The 23,824-nt window shown below is 39.7% G+C and overlaps 1 protein-coding gene across 11 annotated transcripts in view; it reads left to right on the forward strand.

Annotated features, from left to right (window-relative positions):
- Nucleotides 1-23,824, forward strand: part of LOC128684434 (uncharacterized) — a 72,041-nt gene that overhangs the window by 23,437 nt on the left and 24,780 nt on the right. For 10 of the 11 annotated variants that reach the window (XR_011391015.1, XR_011391016.1, XM_070079803.1 and 7 more), the window contains one exon: nucleotides 21,512-21,841. The exons of the other annotated variant lie outside the window; for it this stretch is intronic. Coding sequence is in view for 8 of the 10 variants with exons in the window: in XM_070079803.1 (XP_069935904.1) it covers nucleotides 21,512-21,841 (330 nt within the window). In the remaining 2 variants the exon portion in view is untranslated. The remainder of the gene's footprint in view (nucleotides 1-21,511; nucleotides 21,842-23,824) is intronic. 11 annotated transcript variants of the gene reach the window in all.

The following is a 23,824-nucleotide window of genomic DNA, read 5'->3' on the forward strand; positions in this document are numbered from 1 at the left end:
TCACCTCTATTTCTATAATATGTTTTCCATTCTATCAAATGAGACCAAGAAAACGAGAATACAACCATAAATACTATACGAAAATAGACCACAAAGTCGGCATTTTAATTAAAAAAAATGGTCGGAGTTTTTTTTTTCTCGTTATGCACTGCGTGCTCCAGGATTTTTTTTATATGGTGCCCACCGACCACATAGACCCATTCTCTCACATGCGGGCCTACCAGCTTTCTCCTGCTTGATTTGAAGCCGCTAGAAATTTTATTATTTTTTTTTTTTTTTCAACAAGTCGGCCGTCTCCCACTGAGGCAGGGTGACCCAAAAAAGAAAGAAAATCCCCAAAAAGAAAATACTTTCATCATCATTCAACACTTTCACCACACTCGCACATTATCACTGTTTTTGCAGAGGTGCTTAGAATACAACAGTTTAGAAGCATACACATATAAAGATACACAACATATCCCTCCAAATTGCCAATATCCCAAACCCCTCCTTTAAAGTGCAGGCATTGTACTTCCCATTTCCAGGACTCAAGTCCGACTATATGAAAATAACCGGTTTCCCTGAATCCCTTTACTAAATATTACCTTGCTCACACTCCAACAGATCGTCAGGTCCCAAGTACCATTCGTCTCCATTCACTCCTATCTAACACGCTCACGTACGCTTGCTGGAAGTCCAAGCCCCTTGCCCACAAAACCTCCTTTACCCCCTCTCTCCAACCCTTTCGAGGACGACCCCTACCCCGCCTTCCTTCCCCTATAGATTTATATGCTTTCCATGTCATTCTACTTTGATCCATTCTCTCTAAATGACCAAACCACCTCAACAACCCCTCTTCTGCCCTCTGACTAATACTTTTATTAACTCCACACCTTTTCCTAATTTCCACACTCCGAATTTTCTGCATAATATTTACACAACACATTGCCCTTAAACAGGACATCTCCACTGCCTCCAACCATCTCCTCGCTGCTGCATTTACCACCCAAGCTTCACACCCATATAAGAGTGTTGGTACTACTATACTTTCATACATTCCCTTCTTTGCCTCCATAGATAACGTTTTTTGACTCCACATATACCTCAACGCACCACTCACCTTTTTTCCCTCATCAATTCTATGATTAACCTCATCCTTCATAAATCCATCCGCCGACACGTCAACTCCCAAGTATCTGAAAACATTCACTTCTTCCATACTCCTCGTCCCCAATTTGATATCCAATTTTTCTTTATCTAAGTCATTTGACACCCTCATCACCTTACTCTTTTCTATGTTCACTTTCAACTTTCTACCTTTACACACATTCCCAAACTCATCCACTAACCTTTGCAATTTTTCTTTAGAATCTCCCATAAGCACAGTATCATCAGCAAAAAGTAACTGTGTCAATTCCCATTTTGAATTTGATTCCCCAAAATTTAATCCCACCCCTCTCCCGAACACCCTAGCATTTACTTCCTTTACAACCCCATCTATAAATATATTAAACAACCATGGTGACATTACACATCCCTGTCTAAGACCTACTTTTACCGGGAAGTAGTCTCCCTCTCTTCTACACACCCTAACCTGAGCCTCACTATCCTCATAAAAACTCTTTACAGCATTTAATAACTTACCACCTATTCCATATACTTGCAACATCTGCCACATTGCTCCTCTATCCACTCTATCATATGCCTTTTCTAAATCCATAAATGCAATAAAAACTTCCCTACCTTTATCTAAATACTGTTCACATATATGCTTCAATGTAAACACTTGATCTACACATCCCCTACCCACTCTGAAATCTCCTTGCTCATCCACAATCCTACATTCTGTCTTACCTCTAATTCTTTCAATTATAACCCTACCATACACTTTTCCTGGTATACTCAGTAAACTTGTTCCTCTATAATTTTTAGTCTCTTTTGTTCCCTTTCCCTTTATATAAAGGGACTATACATGCTCTCTGCCAATCCCTAGGTACCTTCACCTTTTTCATACATTTATTAAACAAAAGTACCAACCACTCCAACACTATATCCCCCCTGCTTTTAACATTTCTGTCATGATCCCATCAGTTCCAGCTGCTTTACCTCCTTTCATTTTACGTAATGCCTCACGTACCTCCCCCACACTTACATTCTGCTCTTCTTCACTCCTAAAAGATGGTATACCTCCCTGACCAGTGCATGAAATTACTGCCTCTCTTTCTTCCTTAACATTTAAAAGTTCCTCAAAATATTCTCGCCATCTACCTAATACCTCCATCTCCCCATCTACTAACTCTCCTACTCTGTTTTTAACTGACAAATCCATACTTTCCCTAGGCTTTCTTAACTTGTTTAACTCACTCCAAAATTTTTTCTTATTTTCATTAAAATTTCTTGACAGTGCCTCTCCCACTCTATCATCTGCTCTCCTTTTGCACTCTCTCACCACTCTCTTTACCTTTCTTTTACTCTCCATATACTCTGCTCTTCTTATAACACTTCTGCTTTGTAAAAACCTCTCATAAGCTACCTTTTTCTCTTTTATCACACCCTTTACTTCATCATTCCACCAATCACTCCTCTTTCCTCCTGCCCCCACCCTCCTATAACCACAAACTTCTGCCCCACATTCTAATACTGCATTTTTAAAACTATTCCAACCCTCTTCAACCCCCCCACTACTCATCTTTGCACTAGCCCACCTTTCTGCCAATAGTCGCTTATATCTCACCCGAACTTCCTCCTCCCTTAGCTTATACACTTTCACCTCCCTCTTACTTGTTGTTGCCACCTTCCTCTTTTCCCATCTACCTCTTACTCTAACTGTAGCTACAACTAAATAATGATCCGATATATCAGTTGCCCCTCTATAAACATGTACATCCTGGAGCCTACCCATCAACCTTTTATCCACCAATACATAATCTAATAAACTACTTTCATTACGTGCTACATCATACCTTGTATATTTATTTATCCTCTTTTTCATAAAATATGTATTACTTATTACCAAATCTCTTTCTACATATAGCTCAATTAAACGCTCTCCATTTACATTTACCCCTGGCACCCCAAATTTACCTACTACTCCCTCCATAACATTTTTACCCACTTTAGCATTGAAATCCCCAACCACCATTACTCTCACACTTGATTCAAAACTCCCCACGCATTCACTCAACATTTCCCAAAATCTCGCTCTCTCCTCTACACTTCTCTCTTCTCCAGGTGCAAACACACTTATTATAACCCACTTTTCACATCCAATCTTTATTTTACTCCACATAATCCTTGAATTAATACATTTATAGTCCCTCTTCTCCTGCCATAGCTTATCCTTCAACATTATTGCTACTCCTTCTTTAGCTCTAACTCTATTTGAAACATGCTGGCCGATTCCCACCAAGGCAGGGTGGCCCGAAAAAGAAAAATTTTCACCATCTTTCACTCCATCACTGTCTTGCCAGAAGGGTGCTTTACCCTCCAGTTTTTAAACTGCAACATTAACACCCCTCCTTCAGAGTGCAGGCACTGTACTTCCCATCTCCAGGACTCCTATCAAACACGCTCGCGCATGCCCGCTGGAAGTCCAAGCCCCTCGCACACAAAACCTCCTTTACCCCCTCCCTTCAACCTTTCCTAGGCCGACCTCTACCCTGCCTTCCTTCCACTACGGACTGATGCACTCTTGAAGTCATTCTGTTTCGCTCCATTCTCTCTACATGTCCAAACCACCTCAACAACCCTCCTCAGCCCTCTGGACAACAGTTTTGGAAATCCCGCACCACCTTCTAACTTCCAAACTACAAATTCTCTGCATTATATTCACACCACACATTGCCCTCAGACATGACATCTCCACTGCCTCCAGCCTTCTCCTCGCTGCAACATTCATCACCCATGCTTCACACCCGTACAGGAGCATTGGTAAAACTATACTCTCATACATTCCCCTCTTTGCTTCCAAGGACAAAGTTCTTTGTCTCCACAGACTCCTAAGTGCACCGCTCACCCTTTTTCCCTCATCAATTCTATGATTCCCCTCATCTTTCATAGACCCATTCGCTGACACGTCCACTCCCAAATATCTGAATACACTCGCTTCCTCCATACTCTCTCCCTCCAATCTGATATCCAATCTTTCATCACCTAATCTTTTTGTTATCCTCATAACCTTACTCTTTCCTGTATTCACTTTCAATTTTCTTCTTTTACATACCCTACCAAATTCATCCACCAACCTCTGCAACTTCTCTTCAGAATCACCCAAGAGCACAGTGTCATCAGCAAAGAGCAACTGTGACAACTCCCACTTTGTGTGATTCTTTATCTTTTAACTCCACACCTCTTGCCAAGACCCTCGCATTTACTTCTCTTACAACCCCGTCTATAAATACAGTGGACCCCCGCATAACGATCACCTCCGAATGCGACCAATTATGTAAGTGTATTTATGTAAGTGCGTTTGTACGTGTATGTTTGGGGGTCTGAAATGGACTAATCTACTTCACAATATTCCTTAAGGGAACAAATTCGGTCACTACTGGCACCTGAACATACTTTTGGAGTGAAAAAATATCGTTAACCGGGGGTCCACTGTATATTGAACAACCACTGTGACATCACACATCCTTGTCTAAGGCCTACTTTTACTGGGAAATAATCTCCCTCTTTCCTACATACTCTAACTTGAGCCTCACTATCCTCGTAAAAACTCTTCACTGCTTTCAGTAACCTACCTCCTGTACCATACATCTGCAACATCTGCCACATTGCCCCCCCTATCCACCCTGTTATACGCCTTTTCCAAATCCATAAATGCCACACAAACCTCTTTAGCCTTATCTAAATACTGTTCACTTATATGTTTCACTGTAAACACCTGGTCCATACACCCCCTATCTTTCCTAAAGCCTCCTTGTTCATCTGCTATCCTATTACTCTTAATTCTTTCAATAATAACTATACCGTACACTTTACCAGGTATACTCAACAGACCTATCCCCCTATAATATTTGCACTCTCTTTTGTCCCCTTTGCCTTTATACAAAGGAACTATGCATGCTCTCTGCCAATCCCTAGGTACCTTACCCTCTTCCATACATTTATTAAATAATAGCACCAACCACTCCAAAACTATATCCCCACCTGCTTTTAACATTTCTATCTTTATCCCATCAATCCCAGCTGCCTTACCCCCTTTCATTTTACCTACTGCCTCACGAACTTCCCCCACACTCACAACTGGCTCTTCCTCACTCCTACAAGATGTTATTCCTCCTTGCCCTATACATGAAATCACAGCTTCCCTATCTTCATCAACATTCAACAATTCCTCAAAATATTCTCTCCATCTTCCCATGCAGAATATATATTGTGCATGTACTACTCTACTATTGTGCATGTATCCTTCTCTTTGTGTGTAGGAAAATGTATATTTCATGTGGTAAAATTTTTTTTTTCATACTTTTGGGTGTCTTGCACAGATTAATTTGATTTCCATTATTTCTTATGGGGAAAATTCATTTGCATACCGAACATTTCGCATAACAATCAGCCCTCTTGCACGGATTAAGGTCGCTATGCGGGGGTCCACTGTATTGGCAGAAAGGTGGGCTGTTGCAAGTATGAGTAGTGGGGGGGATGAGTTGAAGAGTGTTGGAATAGTTTTAAAAATGCAGTATTAGAATGTGGGGCAGAAGTTTGTGGTTATAGGAGGGTGGGTGCAGGAGGAAAGGAGTGATTGGTGGAATGATGAAAAAACGAGTGAGAAAAAACGAGTGATGAAAAAACGAATGAGAAAACGGTAGCTTATGATAGGTTTTTATGAAGCAGAAGTGTTATAAGAAGATTAGAGTATATGGAGAGTAAAAGAAAGGTGAAGAGAGTGCAAAAGGAGTCACCATCTCGAGAAGACCTGGGCCGGAAGTACCGGCAAATCTCTAATGAATGAATGAATGATAGTGGGAGAGGCACTGTCAAGAAATTTTAATAAAAATAAGAAAAAATTTTGGAGTGAGTTAAGTTTAGAATGCCTAGGGAACGAATGGATTTGTCAGTTAAAAACAGAGTAGGGGAGTTAGTAGATGGGGAGATGGAGATATTGGGTAGATAGCGAGAATATTTTGAGGAACTTTTAAATGTCGATGAAGAAAGGGAAGCGGTAATTTCATGCACTGGCCAGGGAGGTATGCCACCTTTTAGGAGTGAAGAAGAGCAGTATGTGAGTGTGGGGAGATGTGTGAGGCATTACATAGAATGAAAGGGGGTAAAGCAGCTGGAACTGACAGGATCGTGACAGAAATGTTAAAAGCAGGGGGGGATATAGTGTTGGAGTGGTTGGTATTTTTGTTTAATGTATGAAAGAGGGGAAGGTACCTAGGGATTGGCGGAGAGCATGTATAGTCCCTTTATATAAAGGGAAGGGGGACAAAAGAGATTGTAAAAATTATAGAGGAGTAAGATTACTGAGTATACCAGGAAAAGTGTACGGTAGGGTTATTGTTGAAAGAACTAGAGGTAAGACAGAATGTAGGATTGCGTAAGGAGGTTTTAGAGCGGGTAGGGGATGTGTAAATCAAGTGTTTACATTGAAGCATATATGTGAACAGTATTTAGACAAAGGTAGGGAAGTTTTTATTGCATTGATTGGTTTAGGAAATGCATATGATAGTGGATAGGGGAGCAATGTGGCAGATGTTGTAAGTATATGGAATAGGTAGTAAGTTACTAAATGCTGTAAAGAGTTTTTATGAGGATAGTGAGGCTCAGGTTAGGGTGTGTAGAAGAGAGGGAGACTACTTCCCGGTAAAAGTAGGTCTTAGGCAAGAATGTGTAATGTCTCCATGGTTGTTTAATATATTTATAGATGGGGTTGTACAAGAAGTAAATGCTAGGGTGTTCGAGAGAGGGGTGGGATTAAATTATGGGGACTCAAATACAAAATGGGAATTGAAACAGTTACTTTTTTGCTGATGATACTGTGCTTATGGGAGATTCTAAAGAAAAATTGCAAAGGTTAGTGGATGAGTTTGGGAATGTGTGTAAAGGTAGAAAATTGGAAGTGAACATAGAAAAGAGTAAGGTGATGAGGGTATCAAATTATTTAGATAAAGAAAAATTGGATATCAAATTGGGTAGGAGTAGTATGGAAGAAGTGAATGTTTTCAGATATTTAGGAGTTGACGTGTCGGAGGATGGATTTATGAAGGATGAGGTTAATCATAGAACTGATGAGGGGAAAAAAGGTGAGTGGTGCGTTGAGGTGTATGTGGAGACAAAAAAATGTTATCTATGGAGGCAAAGAAGGGAATGTATGAAAGTATAGTAGTACCAACACACTTATATGGGTGTGAAGCTTGGGTTGTAAATGCTGAAGCGAGGAGGCGGTTGGAGGCAGTGGAGATGTCCTGTTTAAGGGCAATGTGTGGTGTAAATATTATGCAGAAAATTCGGAGTGTGGAAATTAGGAGAAGGTGTGTTAATAAAAGTAATAGTCAGAGGGCTGAAGAGGGATTGTTGAGGTGGTTTGGTCATTTAGAGAGAATGGATCAAAGTAGAATGACATGGAGAGTGTATAAATCTGTAGGGGAAGGAAGGCGGGGCAGGGGCCGCCCTCGAAAAGGTTGGAGGGAGTAAAGGAGGTTTTGTGGGCTAGGGGCTTGGACTTCCAGCATGCGTGCACAAGTGTGTTATATAGGAGTGAATGGAGACGAATGGTATTTGGGACCTGATGTGCTGTTGGAGTGTGAGCAGGCTAATATTTAACCCTTTAAGGGTCCATGCTGTAGATCTACTGCTTAACGTTGTGGGTCCAAACCGTAGATCTACGCCATGAGCTCAGCTCACTGATAAGCTGTGAGCGGTAAATTTGGGCCTAGATATGAGAGAATACATCTGTGTGGTATGTGTGCACCACATAAAACAAATCCTGCAGCACACAGCGCATAATGAGAGGAAAAAAGTGAGACCGTAATTTTTGATTAAAACAGCAACTTTGCAGTGTTTTTCATATGTTTTTTATAGTTGTATTTGCAATTTCTTGGTCTCATTTGATAGAATGAAAGATATGTTACAGAAATAGAGATTATTTTGATTGGTTTTAGTACAGAAAATGGCTTGAAACTGAGCTCAAAGTAGCGGAAATGATAAATTTTTGCCGATGTTCAAGAGTAAACAAATGACCTCACACGTCTAATACATGCCAACTGGTGGGTCTAATATATGTTCACAAATGTGCTGATATTATTTATACAATTATTACAATATTGCATGACAGTAAATCTTCTATTTTTTGGTTTGAATAAAAATTCATTATGTGAATTAAAAATCAAAATGGAATTAATTTGTAAGGCTTGAAAACGTAACTAATGAACAGAGGAAATGTTAGTTTAGTGCCAGGAATGTCTGCATTGTTTATTCTGGACCCTATTTTGAAATTGGAATATTTTGAACTTTGCACTAATTTGGCCAAATTATCAATTTCCAAATCACTTTATTTTGTAGTTGAAACAGTTGAGTTGGTGATTTCTTGTGCTCATTCAATAGAAGTAATGCTAGTGAAATAGCTAAGAATTTGGTCGACTGGAATAAGGTAATCGGTCTAAAATGGGAGTCAAAGTCGGCAAGATCTCTGATCCGTAAATATCACTGACACATCAAAATTTGCGAGTGCATAATTTCATCAATTTTCCATCAAACTTTGTACTTTTTGTTTTATTACCTTCAGAAAAAGAGTTTCTACCATTTCATAAGAAAAATTAACAAAATTATTTTTTGAAAATTCTTGAACACTGGTGCGCACTTTGAAATTTGGCCTCTGGACCCTGAAAGAGTTAATGAAGGCATTCAGGGAAACCGGTTATATTTATATAGACGGACTTGAGTCCTGGAAATGGGAAGTACAATGCCTGCACTTTAACCCTTTCATGGTCGAGAGGCCCTCTCCTAAACTTGTTCTCAGGGTCGAAAATTTTTCGGAAAAAAAAAAAATTTTTTTCTTACAAAATGATAGAGAATCTTATCCTGATCATAATGACACCAAAAGTATGAAATTTGATGGAAAACGTACGGAATTATGCTCTCACGAAGTTAGCGGTCTTGCCGATGTTTATGCATCGGCGATTCTGCCCACTTTTAGCCCTATTTTTGGCCAATTCCTCTGTACTAGTCGACAAAAATCATATTTATTTTGCTAGACCTCCATTTTTTTCTATTGAATGAATACAAGAAACAACCCATTTACTGATTTCAACTATCCAGTAAAGTGGTTAGAAATTGGCAATTTTGCCAATTTCACACAAATTTCAGAAGATGCCAATTTCCAAATAGGGTCCAGAATAAACAAGAAAGGCATTCCTGGCACTAAAATAACAAGTTCTCTGTTCATTAGTCACGTCCCCAGGCCCCTCTTATATTTCTTTTGCTTTCCACTTTGAATTTTTATTCTTACAAAAAATAGAAGATTTACCATTATGGAGACTACTGCATTAGTGTAGAAATGGTATAAATAATATCAGCGCACTTGTGAAAGAATACAGTGGACCCCCGGTTAACGATATTTTTTCACTCCAGAAGTATGTTCAGGTGTCAGTACTGACCGAATTTGTTCCCATAAGAAATATTGTGAAGTAGATTAGTCCATTTCAGACCCCCAAACATACACGTACAAACGCACTTACTTAAATACACTTACATAATTGGTCGCATTCGGAGGTAATCGTTATGCGGGGGTCCACTGTATTAGACTCGCCAGTTGACGTGTATTGGACACTTGGCATGCTTTGTTTACTTTTGAACTTTGGTAAAAATCGAACATTTCTGCTACTTTGAGCTCAGTTTCAAGGTACTGTTCATTGTGAAACCAGTCAAAATCATCTCAATTTCTGTAATATGTCTTCCATTCTATCAAATGTTACTTTGCTCACACTCCAACAGCACATCAAGTATTAAAAACCATTTGTCTCCATTCACTCCTATCAAACACGCTCACGCATGCCTGCTGGAAGTCCAAGCCCCTCGCACACAAAACCTCCTTTACCCCCTCCCTCCAACCTTATGTGTATAAATACCTTTACGTGTATAAATACGTCAGAAACAGTGGCGCGTAAGACATATATATACGATGTAAACAGTCAGAGGGTTAAAGGAGGGGTTTGGGATATTGGCAGTTTGGAGGGATATGTTGTATATCTTTATAGGTACAGTGGACCCTCAACCAGCGATGGCATCGATTAACGATAAATCTGACTAGCAATACATTTTAACGCAAAAATTTTGCCTCAACTAGTGCTTAAAAAACCGACCAGCTCTATTTGTTCCGTACCATACGCGTCCACTTTGGCCTGAGCGCACCTCACTTGTCCCTTGGTGCCAGTGTTTACAAGCCAGCCAGCCACCGCGGTCGCTTCCAAACATACAACTGGAACATTTCATATTATCACAGCCTTTGTAGTGATTGCACCTGCAAAATAAGTCACCATGGGCCCCAAGAAAGCTTCTAGTGCCAACCCTACAGCAAAAAGGGTGAGAATTACTATGGAGATGAAGTAAGAGATCATTGCTAAGTATGAAAGTGGAGTGCGTGTGTCTGAGCTGGTCAGGTTGTATAATAAACCCCAATCAACCATCGCTACTATTGTGGGCAAGAAAACGGCAATCAAGGAAGCTGTTCTTGCCAAAGGTGCAACTATGTTTTCGAAACTGAGATCACAAGTGATAGAAGATGTTGAGAGACTGTTATTGGTGTGGATAAACGAGAAACAGATAGCAGGAGACAGCATCTCTCAAGCGATCATATGTGAAAAGGCTAGGAAGTTGCATGACGATTTAATTAAAAAAATGCCAGCAACTAGTGATGTGAGTGAATTTAAGGCCAGCAAAGGTTGGTTTGAGAGATTTAAGAAGTGTAGTGGCATTCATAGTGTGATAAGGCATGGTGAGGCTGCCAGTTCGGACCACAAATCGGCTGAAAAATATGTGCAGGACTTCAAGGAGTACATAGACAGTGAAGGACTGAAACCTGAACAAGTGTTTAATTGTGACGAAACAGGCCTGTTTTGGAAGAAAATGCCAAGCAGGACGTACATTACTCAGGAGGAAAAGGCTCTCCCAGGACATAAGCCTATGAAAGACAGGCTTACGCTGTTGATGTGTGCCAATGCTAGTGGTGATTGCAAAGTGAAGCCTTTATTGGTGTATCACTCTGAAACCCCCAGAGTGTTCAGGAAAAACAATGTCCTCAAGGCTAATTTGTGTGTGCTGTGGAGGGCAAACAGTAAGGCATGGGTCATTGTGAAGGCTTACTCAGCTCTGTAATAACTTCAGACAGTATTACCAAAGCTGGCTCCTCCTCAGGAAAATTAATGAATAGAAAACAAAATAATAACAGACAAACATAAACACTTTATTATATAGAAAATATAAAATATAAAACACTTAAATATGAAATATTAATCCTACATTAAAGAAAATGAAAAATGAAAAATATAAATAACTGAATTCAACGCTAATATATATATAGGGGTGTCTGGTGTTGGTGACACTGTGTTGCTGAAATCGTAGCCGTTGCTGATGATGGGGGGGGGACGCAGGTGTTGGTTACGACCCACTGGCTAGTTCTTCACAGTATAGCCGTGAGTATTATATCCCGATGACAGGAAAGCAGGTTCTTTACCACTGCAATGATGAGGGGTTACGTCCTGCAATTTCATACAGGTGCACAGGTAATTAAATCCAAAAAGGGGACGTCTCAGGACGCTAGTCCTTCTCCATTAGTTCTCGTTGATTGACAGGTGACCCTCTCTGTCATCCTAGCTGAAAAGATAGACAGGTTACCCACTGCTTAAATAATCACTCTCCATGATAAGTACAATACCTAAAAGATGTGGTGATTATTACAACAGTCAACCTAGAGCAAGACTGAAAGGACTAAGTTTATTATTGGTCAAAAGTGAAGCTTTCAACCAATAAATCCACTAGAATACAAGGCAGGCATGTACTTACAGTAGTGTTGGGAGCTGTGAGTCGAGTGATTTACTGTATGACCAGAGCCCCACACGTCACCTTTCGGGGGGGGGAGGGGAAGGGATAGCGGGAGCTAGACTGTCCCTACCTTAACAAGCAGCCGGCAATCAAACTATCACTTTAGGGGTGGGGAAGAAAAGGCGGGAATAGCGGGAGCTGGACTTACCCTACCTTAACAAGTAGCCGGCAATGAAACTATTGTTAATATATACTCCCTCGCTACTCCTATCTATTGAACTTTTCCCTCACACTCCCCCATACCAAGACTTATAGTCAAGGAGTATAAGAAGAATAGGCGAGGAAAAAGTTCTAACATGTGGAAGTCGCGTAAAGCAAGAAATCTTCTACTGACTGTCACGACTTAACCAGTCAGAGAAATAATTGGATGAACCATTGATATACACAATATGGAACTTAAAAGCCTGGAGTGCCAATGTCCACCTCAAGAGGCGACTGTTGGTTCCCTTAAAAGTTTCTAGGTATATCAAAGGTTTGTGGTCCATTTCTAAAATGAATTCTTTTCCCAGCAAATAAAATTTAAGTTTGGAGATACCCCACACAAGGGCTAAACATTCCTTTTCTATTGTGGAGTATCTTGTTTCTGCGGGAAGGAGTTTCCGGCTTAGGAACCATACAGGGAAGGGAGTACCATCATGGTATTGTAGTAACACCGCACCTAAGCCAGTATTGGAGGCATCAGTTCTTAAGCAAAATGTTTTATTAATATCTGGAATCTTAAGTATAGGGTCTTTCGAAAAGATACTTTTAATCTCATTAAACTTTTCCCGAGCTACGTCGGAAAGTTCAAGAGGTTCCTTCACAGACTTTTTAAGGAAGTCGGATAAGATGCCTGTAAGATCAGTAAGGTTCGGGATAAACCGTGCATAAAAATTTACAGAACCAAGAAAGCTACGCATGAGCTTCTTGGTTTTGGGGAATTTAAATTCTAATAAAGCTTTGATCTTACTGGGGAGAGGCTGCAGAGAGTTATTAGAAAGTATCAGTCCAAGATATCTAATCTTGTTATACCCAAGGAAGCATTTCTTCGGTTTGGCAGTGAGGCCATGTGAGCGTAACCTACGCAAAACTGATGTTAATGTTTGGATATGTTTGCCCCACGTGGATGTTATTACGTAAATGTTATCAAAATAAACTTAAACATTTGGCATATTACCCAAGACCTTTCTCATCAGTCTCACGTAGGTAGCACAGGCAGTTACCAAACCGAAGGGCATAGTTCTATATTGCATCAGTCCTTGGTGTGTAGGAAAAGCAGTGTACTGCTTAGAAGAAGGATCTAACATTACTTGATGATATGCCTGCACAATATCAATCTCTGAAAAGAAGGAAGCGTCATAAAATTTGTGTAGATCGCTATCTATTAAGGGCATAGGCTCAGCATCCCACCGAGTTATAGCATTAAGGCCTCTGAAGTCAATAGCAAGTCTATATGAATTATCCTCCTTCTTAACCATGACTACTGGTGAGCAATATGCAGATACTGAAGGTTCAATGATCTTTAGTTTTAATAATTTGTCTACCTCTTGGTCAAATGCATCCCTGAGGTGAACTGGAACTGGGTATAATTTCCGTTTGATAGGACTGTCAGTCACTAAGTCAATCTTATGGACTACCGTGGAGGTAACACCTGGAATATCAGTAAAGACGTCTGAAAAGTTACTCACACATTGAAGTAGTTCATGTCTCTTATGGTCATCCAAAGATTCATTAATATTAATGTTGGTTGCACCCGAGTGGTCAAAAGTCACCAAGTCATGTAGTTCTTCATCATAGTCTAAGTTAGAGGTGTCAATTACGCACACCTTACATTCTTCAGTTGTTGTATCAAGTTCATGTGGAAAAACTAAGTCAAAGTTATTAAGGCAGTTAAGGTAATATTTCTTAAGGATGTTGATATGATAAAGCTTAGGTTTCCCCTTGACTTCTATGAGGTAGTCAACTTTCCCACAAATTTTTAATACTGTATATGGACCTTTCCATGCTACTAATAATTTATTTGACTTGATAGGCAAAAGTACAAGAACTTCATCTCCTACTTTAAAACTTCTCCTCTGACTTTTGGAATCAAAATAGGTTTTGTACTGGTCCATTGACAAGCTTGGGTTTTTCGAAACTATGTCAGAGGTCTCCTCAAGTTTGGATCTAAGGTCAAGGAGAAACTGGTAAGAAGACTGAACCTCAGCATTTACCTCCTCATTAGTCCATAAGTCATGAAGGATGGCCAATGGGCCTCTGGCCTGTCTACCATAGAGAAGTTCAAAAGGTGAAAATCCCAGAGAGTCACTGGGAACTTCCCTCATGGCAAACAAAGCACAGGGTAGGTAACGATGCCAATCCCTAGGTTTAAGGGAGCAAAGTTTCCTTAAAATGGGCTTGAGAATCGAATGCTGGCTCTCAATCCTCCCATTACAGCTGGGATGATAGGGTGTGGTGAAGAGAGGCTTCACTCCCAGAAGTTGGTATAGATGTTGCATTAAGTCAGATGTGAATTGTGTCCCACGGTCAGACAAAATTTCTCTAGGGATGCCCACTCTGGAGAAGATGGACAAAAGGGCTTCAGCCACCTCTGTAGTGGTTATGGTCTTTAAGGGTATGGCTTCAGGGAAACTCGAAGCATAATCAACTAATGTTAATATATATCTATGTCCCCCAGATGAAAGTGGAGATAAAGGACCAACGATGTCAGTAGCTACTCTTTCAAACGGTACCGTAAAGATAGGCATTTTGACCATAGGTACTCGCCTGGTACCTCGGGAGGATGACAGTTGGCAAACTTTACACGATCTACAATAGGTAGTTATATTTGAGGACATTTTTGGCCAAAAATAGGTTTCCCTAATTTTATTAAGGTTTTACGATGCGAGAAATGTCCGGCCACTGGCAGGTCATGAGCCATTTTAAGAACAGTCTCTCTGCATTGACTTGGAACAACTAAGATGGAATAGTCTATCTCATCTGAATTTAATTTGAATACTGACTTGTACAAGATACCTTTTATATATTCAAATTTATATGAAAAGTTTTTCCTTTGGATAACTTGATTTTGTTTAGCGGCATTATGGCAATTCTGAAGAGAAGGGCAATTACGTTGTAAATTGACAAAGGAGTCCTTCGATATATCTAAAGGCTTGAAGTCAGGGAAAATCAAAGGATGGACAGTAGGAGAAGTCTGGGCTTTGGTCTGAGCCCTAGTCAAGACATTTATGGTATCGGAGGTGATATCTTCACTTTCATCTAACAAGTGAACCGGTGATCCTACTACCTCGCTTTCGAGAGTATCATCACTGGTTTTTAATCCCACATGAATCTCACGAGACATTGTCTCATCTGAACTTTCGAGGGACTTCTCTGACTCTACAGAAAGAGGATCTGAAACACCTATGTCCATCTTTGGTGATGAAAGGTCAACCTCAGAAGGAAGACTGGCACCTTTTACATTACCTATTAGTACGGAGCAAGAAGTGATGGGAGCTAGTACGGCTTCAGACCAACCTGTGAACCATTTAGACCTAATGTAACAACGGATGGTAGGAAAAGTGTCCGTATGGCCCAAGTAGTCTGAAAGTATAGCAGAGAAATGAGTTTCTTTAAGGTTAGGGAACAGCTTATCAGAAATGACTATACATGTGCATCCAGTGTCTCGTAAAATGGTAGATACATTAAGTCCATTAACTGTTCCTGAACAGAAGGGTGCTTGGTCATTACAGTCTTTAAAACATCTTCCAACTTTTTGGACCTTCTTAGAAGGACAATCTGGACGTTTATGTCCCTTAACACCACACAAATGACAAACAGGAATAAAAGAAGTCATTTTACTTTCCACTAGAGGCTTTGATTTCTTAAGGTCTGATGAACCCTTGCCCTTAGGGTTCGATCCCTTTAGGTCTTTATAGTAATTGTGAGCCTCAGCATACAGGTCAGCAGCCTCAGCAACTTCCTCAGCCTTAATCAGGTTACGTTCTCTGATGAATGTTCGTATCTGATGGGGAAGAGCTGTCAGGAACTGGTCAGCAACCATGAAGTCTCTAAGAGATTCATAACTGTGATCAATTCCTGAACTCTCTATCCAAAAGTCGAACAAACGAAAGAGTGTTACCTGTAACTGCTGAAAGTTCTGGCCAGGCTGTAAGGTGGCATACCTGAAATCTTTCCTGTAAGAATTAGTGGTTTTTTTATATGCTTTAAGGATTGCCTTCTTCAGTAGGTTATAATTACATATGATATCCTGTGACAAAGTTGCATAGATATTCAAAGCAGTACCAGAAAATAACATTCCTAACCTGGTAGCCCAGGTGTCAGCAGGGCATTCACAGAGGGTAGTGGTATTTTCAAACCTGATAATGTATGAAGTTATGTCTTCCCCCTCTGTGAAGGGAGGTAAATTAGGTGTTGGAATATGTGCACTGACTGCATGTTGTTCCATTACTCCTTCCTCTAATTGTTGTTGTGTAAAAGTTAACTTTTTATTCTCTAATTCAAGGCGAGATTTTTCGAGCTCGCAATCCTTTTCTCTCTATTAACTCATGTTTTCTAGCTTTTTCCTCAACTTCTCTATCCTTTGCTCTTTCCTCAAGTTCTCTTAATTTAACCTGTTCCTCACGTATCTTAGCTTGTTCCTCACGTTCCCTAGCTCTTTCCTCACGATCAAGTCTATTACGCTCTTTTTGATCTCGCTCTCTTTCTAACTGTCTTTCTCGGATTTCTCTCTCAATTCTCTCTCTCTCTTTTTTCTCTTCTCTTTCGATTCTCTCTCTCTCCTTATTCTCTTCTCTTTCCCTTTCTAGCTGTCTTTCTTCTCTCTCAATTCTCTCTTTCAAGTCTTCCCTGGATCTTAGCACTAATGAAAGTTTCTAAATTTTTCCCTGTTATTCCTAACTTGCTTCCAGCGTTCATCCAAAACTGGTATTCCTCCATACTTGCAAGAATAACTTAAACTATCAGGGGAAATGAAACGAGTATTAAAGAAAACGGAGGGTTCAATTCCTGCTCCGCTCAAACTGTATATAAACCAGAGGGCTCGATCCCTGCTTCAATTAACCCTTTGACTGTTTTCGACGTATAAATACGTCTTACGAGCCAATGTTTCTGACGTATATATACTCAATAATTCTAGCGGCTTCAAATCAAGTGGGAGAAAGCTGGTAGGCCCACATGTGAGAGAATGGGTCTGTGTGGTCAGTGTGCACCACATAAAAAAAATCCTGCAGCACACATTGCGTAATGAGAAAAAAAAACCTGATCGTTTTTTTGGAATAAAATGCCGACTTTGAGGTGTATTTTCGTATAGTATTTATCGTTGTATTCGCGTTTTCATGGTCTTAGGTGATAAAATGGAAAACATATTACAGAAATAGAGATGATTTTCATTACTTTTACGATGAAAACGACCTTGAAACTGAGCTCAAAGTAGCGGAAATGTTCGATTTTTACCAATGTTCAAGAGTAAATAAATCACACCACACGACCAATACACGTCAACTGGGGAGTCTAATATTCTTTCACTAGTGCACTGATATTATTTATACCATTTTTACAATAATGCAGTCGTCTGCATAACAGTAAATTTTGTATTTTTTTGTATGAATAAAAAATCAAAATAGAAAGCAATAATAATATAAGAGGGGCCTAGAGATGTGACTAATGAACAGAGCATATGTTATTTTAGTGCCACGAATGTCTACCTTGTTTATTCTGGACCCTATTTTGAAATTGCCATCTTTTTTATTTTGCGTGAAATTGGCCAAATTGTCAATTTCTGACCACCATATTGGGTAGTCCAAATTAGTAAATGGGAGGTTTCTTGTACTCAGCTGATAGATAAAATGGAGTTCTAAAGAAATAGCTATTGAGTTTGGTCAACTGGAACAATGGAATTGGCTGAAAATAGGGCTCAAAGTCGGCGAAATCGCCGATACGCATATGTTGCCGAGACCGCTAACTTCGCGGGAGCATAATTCCACGAGTTTTCGACAAAATTTCGAACTTTTGGTGTCATTACCATCGGGAAAAGATTCTCTATCATTTCATAAGAAAAAATAATTTTTTTTTTTTTAAAAATTGAGCGACATAGAATGACAGTTTCAGAGAGGGGCCTGAAACAGTCAAAGGGTTAAACAATATGTATTAATGAAAACGAAGGGTTCTATGCCGGCTCCGAGCAAACAGTAAGTAGAATGGGGTCCCTTGACCATCCAATCTTCTCACCAACAAATCAAGAGTGTCCAACGACAGTTCCCTTGATAAAATAAAGAGCTCAATGGAACAAATTGTCACTGGAAAATCTCGGGGTCCCTAGAGTCTAATCCTCCAAAGTGTTTCAAGGTCACAAGAAAGGTGGCAGAATTAACTATTATATCCTGCCTGACTTGACTTACAATAAATTGAGACTATAACAATCACCAAATCTTTTAAATACCTGTACCGTAGTCCTACCATAGAGAATAATTACTCATGGCTGGTGGTAACCGTCTGTGGTATGCAGCGTTGAAGTTCGAATGGTAGATTCGAGATGGAGTTGAATCTTGATTCTGTAGAGTTGATCCTGGCAAGGTCGCCACTTGTGAAGGCTTACTCAGCTCTGTAATAACTTCAGACAGTATTACCAAAGCTGGCTCCTCCTCAGGAAACGTAATGAATAGAAAACGAAATAATAACAGACAAACATAAACACTTTATTATATAGAAAATATAAAATATAAAACGCTTAAATATGAAATATTAATCCTACATTAAAGAAAATGAAAAATGAAAAATATAAATAACTGAATTCAACGCTAATATATATATATAGGGGTGTCTGGTGTTGGTGACACTGTGTTGTTGAAATCGTAGCCGTTGCTGGTGATGGGGGGGGGGGTCGCAGGTGTTGGTTACGACCCACTGGCTAGTTCTTCACAGTATAGCCGTGAGTATTATATCCCGATGACAGGAAAGCAGGTTCTTTACCACTGCAATGATGAGGGGTTACGTCCTGCAATTTCATACAGGTGCACAGGTAATTAAATCCAAAAAGGGGACGTCTCAGGACGCTAGTCCTTCTCCATTAGTTCTTCTCGTTGATTGACAGGTGACCCTCTGTCATCCAAGCTGAAAAGATAGACAGGTTACCCACTGCTTAAATAATCACTCTCCATGATAAGTACAATACCTAAAAGATGTGGTGATTATTACAACAGTCAACCTAGAGCAAGACTGAAAGGACTAAGTTTATTATTGGTCAAAAGTGAAGCTTTCAACCAATAAATCCACTAGAATACAAGGCAGGCATGTACTTACAGTAGTGTTGGGAGCTGTGAGTCGAGTGATTTACTGTTTGACCAGAGCCCCACACGTCACCTTTTGGGGGGGGGGAGAAGGAGGGGAAGGGATAGCGGGAGCTAGACTGTCCCTACCTTAACAAGCAGCCGGCAATCAAACTATCACTTTAGGGGTGGGGGAGAAAAGGCGGGAATAGCGGGAGCTGGACTTACCCTACCTTAACAAGTAGCCGGCAATGAAACTATTGTTAATATATACTCCCTCGCTACTCCTATCTATTGAACTTTTCCCTCACAGTCATTAGGGACTTTTTCTATGACTGGTTACACCATGCATTTGCCCCAATGTGAAAAATTACCTAATTGAAAAGAAATTAGATCTTAAGTGCCTCCTGGTATTAGACAATGCCCCTGGTCATCCTACAGATGTGGCAGAGTGACTTTCTAGGGACATGAGCTTCATTAAGGTGAAGTTTTTGCCTCCTTATACCACTCCTCTCCTGCAGCCCATGGACCAGCAGGTTATTTCCAACTTCAAGAAACTGTACACAAAAGCTATGTTTGAAAGGTGCTTTGTAGTGACCTCAGAAACTCAACTGACTCTAAGAGAGTTTTGGAAAGATCATTTTACCATCCTCAATTGTGTAAACATTATAGGTAAGGCTTGGGAGGAAGTGACTAAGAGGACATTGAACTCTGCTTGGAAAAAACTGTGGCCAGAATGTGTAGACAAAAGGGATTTTGAAGGGTTTGAGGCTAACCCTGAGAATCCTATGCCAGTTGAGGAATCCATTGTGGCATTGGGGAAGTCCTTGGGGTTGGAGGTTAGTGGGGAGGATGTGGAAGAGTTGGTGGTGGAGGACAGTGAAGAACTAACCACTGATGAGCTGCTAGATCATCTAGAACAGCAAGAGGGCAGACCTGAGGAAACTGCTTCGGAGGAGGGGAGAGAGAAATTGAAGAAGTTGCCTACTTCTAAGATAAAGGAAATGTGTGCAAAGTGGCTTGGAAGTGCAAACCTTTTTTGATGAAAATCACCCTGACACAGCTACTGCAAGCCGTGTTGGCAACCTGTACACTGACAATGTTGTGAACCACTTTAGGAAAGTCATAAAGGAACGAGAGGTACAGGTATCTATGGACAGATATGTTGTGCGACAGAAGTCCAGTGACTCTGAAGCTGGTCCTAGTGGCATTAAAAGAACAAGGGAAGTAACCCCAGAAAAAGATTTGCTGCCTCAAGTGCTAATGGAAGGGGATTCCCCTTCTAAACACTAACACCTCTCCCCTCCTCCCATCCCATCAATCATCACCAGATCTTCAATAAAGGTAAGTGTCATGTAACTGCATGTAATCTTCAGTTTGTGTGTATTAAAATTAATATTTCATGTGGTAAAATTTTTTTTTTTTCAATACTTTTGGGTGTCTTGCACGGATTAATTTGATTTCCATTATTTCTTATGGGGAAAATTAACTTGACTAACGATAATTTTGACTAACGATGAGCTCTCAGGAATGGATTAATATCGCTGGTTAAGGGTCCACTGTATATGCTTCTAAACTGTTGTATTCTGAGCACCTCTGCAAAAAACAGTGATTATGTGTGAGTGAGGTGGAAGTGTTGAATGATGATGAAAGTATTTTTTTTGGGGGGGGGGGATTTTCTTTCTTTTTGGGTCACCCTGCCTCAGTGGGAGACAGCCGACTTGTTGAAAAAAAAAAAGTTTGTTTGATTGATATGTGCCACATTATGATAGTGATATAGGCTTTTTACCTTTGTTGTATGTTTTGGATCTTCCTATAACAAATTTTATTGCCTTAGCAATATGCACCTGAAGTCTTAAATTCAGCTCAATGAACCTTTAATCATTGCTTTCTTTTCATTTCTTTTCACTTTCTTTTCATTTCTTTTCACTTTTTTTTATTTAAATATAACTTATATCTGAAACATATACCATATTTTCCAGCACATAAGGCGCACGACAGAAGTATCATAATGATATATCGGTAATCATATTCAAGTGCTGTGTACCCTCTTTATACTAAAGCGTAACCCAGAACCTAACCCTTAACCCTAACCTTGAGCTTATAAGGTGCAGGGTGATTTTCCAAGATTTTTTGTTTGAGAAAAGGCATGTCTCATGTGCCAGAAAAATATTGTTTTTTTTTTTTTTTTTGTGAGATGAATGAAAAATTTAATGGAGTTTAGTTTTCTACCTCAACAGAGAGTGTATCCCTTAGACGTTCGGGAAGAGTGCGAACAAAGCCTCTGGAGTTCTGGAACTTTGAAAAGATTACTGTGACAACTTTAGAAAATGGCAAAACAAATGTAGTTCATCAAAAGCAAGAACTTCCTTCAATAAATAGAAAGAAACAACAGCCTCATAAAGACCAGTCCCATCATCCAGCTGTAGCACCTGCCAGACACCCACCTCAGGAATCCACTCTGGAGATATTAGTGTTGAAGAGAAAACTCTTTTCACCAACCAGTAACAGTCTGGATGAAACTGCCGATATCAGTGACAATCAGCCATTGAAACGACAAAGAAATTTAGGTAGGAATTACTTTAATTGAAATATTATTGAAGATCTCGGCTCTAATTTCTTTTCTTTAGAATATTAATTTTTGCATCAATTAGAAAAGTGCAGTTTGCCAGGTGAAATTTTTTTGCTATAGATTTGTTTATAATTTTTATGTAGCATGCACAGATACACTGGAGTTAAAGTAATGGCAATACATTAATTTGATTATTAAACAGATTAAAATACTCTCTGTGCTTCTTCATCAAAGCTAAGAAGAAGCCTTTCAAAATACAGTGGTACCTCAGGATATGAACAGCTCAAGACTCGAATAATTATGTAAGTGTATTTATGTAAGTCTAGGTAGTAGGTTGGTAGACAGCAACCGCCCAGGGAGGTACTACCGTCCTGCCAAGTGAGTGTAAAACGAAAGCCTGTAATTGTTTTACATGATGGTAGGATTGCTGGTGTCCTTTTTTCTGTCTCATGAACATGCAAGTTTTCAGGTACGTCTTGCTACTTCTACTTACACTTAGGTCCCACTACACATACATGTACAAGCACATATATACACACCCCTCTGGGTTTTCTTCTATTTTCTTTCTAGTTCTTATTCTTGTTTATTTCCTCTTATCTCCATGGGGAAGTGGAACAGAATTCTTCCTCCGTAAGCCATGCGTGTTGTAAGAGGCGACTAAAATGCCGGGAGCAAGGGGCTAGTAACCTCTTCTCCTGTATATATTGCTAAATGTAAAAGGAGAAACTTTCGTTTTTCCTTTTGGGCCACCCCGCCTCGGTGGGATACGGCCGGTGTGTTGAAAGAAAGAAGAAGATTTATGTAAGTCTAGGTAGTAGGTTGGTAGACAGCAACCGCCTAGGGAGGTACTACCGTCCTGGCAAGTGAGTGTAAAACGGAAGCCTGTAATTGTTTTACACGATGGTAGGATTGCTGGTGTCTTTTCTTTTTCTGTCTCATACACGTGCAAGATTTCAGGTACGTCTTGCTACTTCTACTTACACTTAGGTCACACTACACATACATGTATAAGCATATATATACACACCCCTCTGGGTTTTCTTCTATTTTCTTTCTAGTTCTTGTTCTTGTTTATTTCCTCTTACCTCCATGGGGAAGTGGAACAGAATTCTTCGTCCATAAGCCATGCGTGTTGTAAGAGGAAGTGCTTTTGTAAGTATTTTTGGGGGGTCTGAAATGGATTAATCTAATTTACATTATTCCTTATGGGAGCAGATTCATTTGGTATTGGCACTCGAACAGCCTTCTGGAACGAATTAAGTTCGTATCTTGAAGTACCACTGTATACAGTTTAGTCATTTGGAAAAAGTTTTGTACTTGGCTGATGGTAAGTGTTGCAATTGTTAGAATGTGCTCTTACAGCTATTGTTAACAATACATAGATTTTTTTAAATTAAAGTGCAGTAGAAGAATGCACAATTCCACACATGCATGCTTTATCTTTTATACAATAAATAGTTTTCCTAAACACTGTTTAGGGAACACGAAGCATGGAAATTTTCAAACACTAAAAGACTGAGTTTGGTCACAAAGCAAATAAAAACTCAGGTCAGTCAGTATGAGGAGTGTAAGACATGACTACAGCATATAAAAATCAAAAGATGAATTAGCAGAGCAAATGGAGAGAGTTTGAAAGGAGGGAATCAAGGGCAGGAGACAAGTGTAATCTAAACTCAGGTGAACATTATGTATATTATGAAGTGTGTAATAAGATCACAGTAAACAGGTGATATTACAGTATGCAAAATAACCTCTATGAAGAAATAGTGAATTTCAAAGTGCTTTCATGATTTCTCACATTATGAACAAACTGATAGTGTGAAAAATCATGAAAGCACTTAGAAATTCACTATTTCTTCACAGTGGTTATTTTACATTATAAAGTTTATAAGTGTCAGTGTAGTAGAGAAGAAGAATGAGCAAGTGATATAAAAACTGCTGAAAGATGGATTTCAAGGGTGTTTCTCTATAGTATCATATC

The sequence above is a fragment of the Cherax quadricarinatus genome, unplaced genomic scaffold, assembly GCF_038502225.1.
Source record: "Cherax quadricarinatus isolate ZL_2023a unplaced genomic scaffold, ASM3850222v1 Contig22, whole genome shotgun sequence".
In the NCBI taxonomy this organism is placed as follows: Eukaryota; Metazoa; Arthropoda; class Malacostraca; order Decapoda; family Parastacidae; genus Cherax; species Cherax quadricarinatus.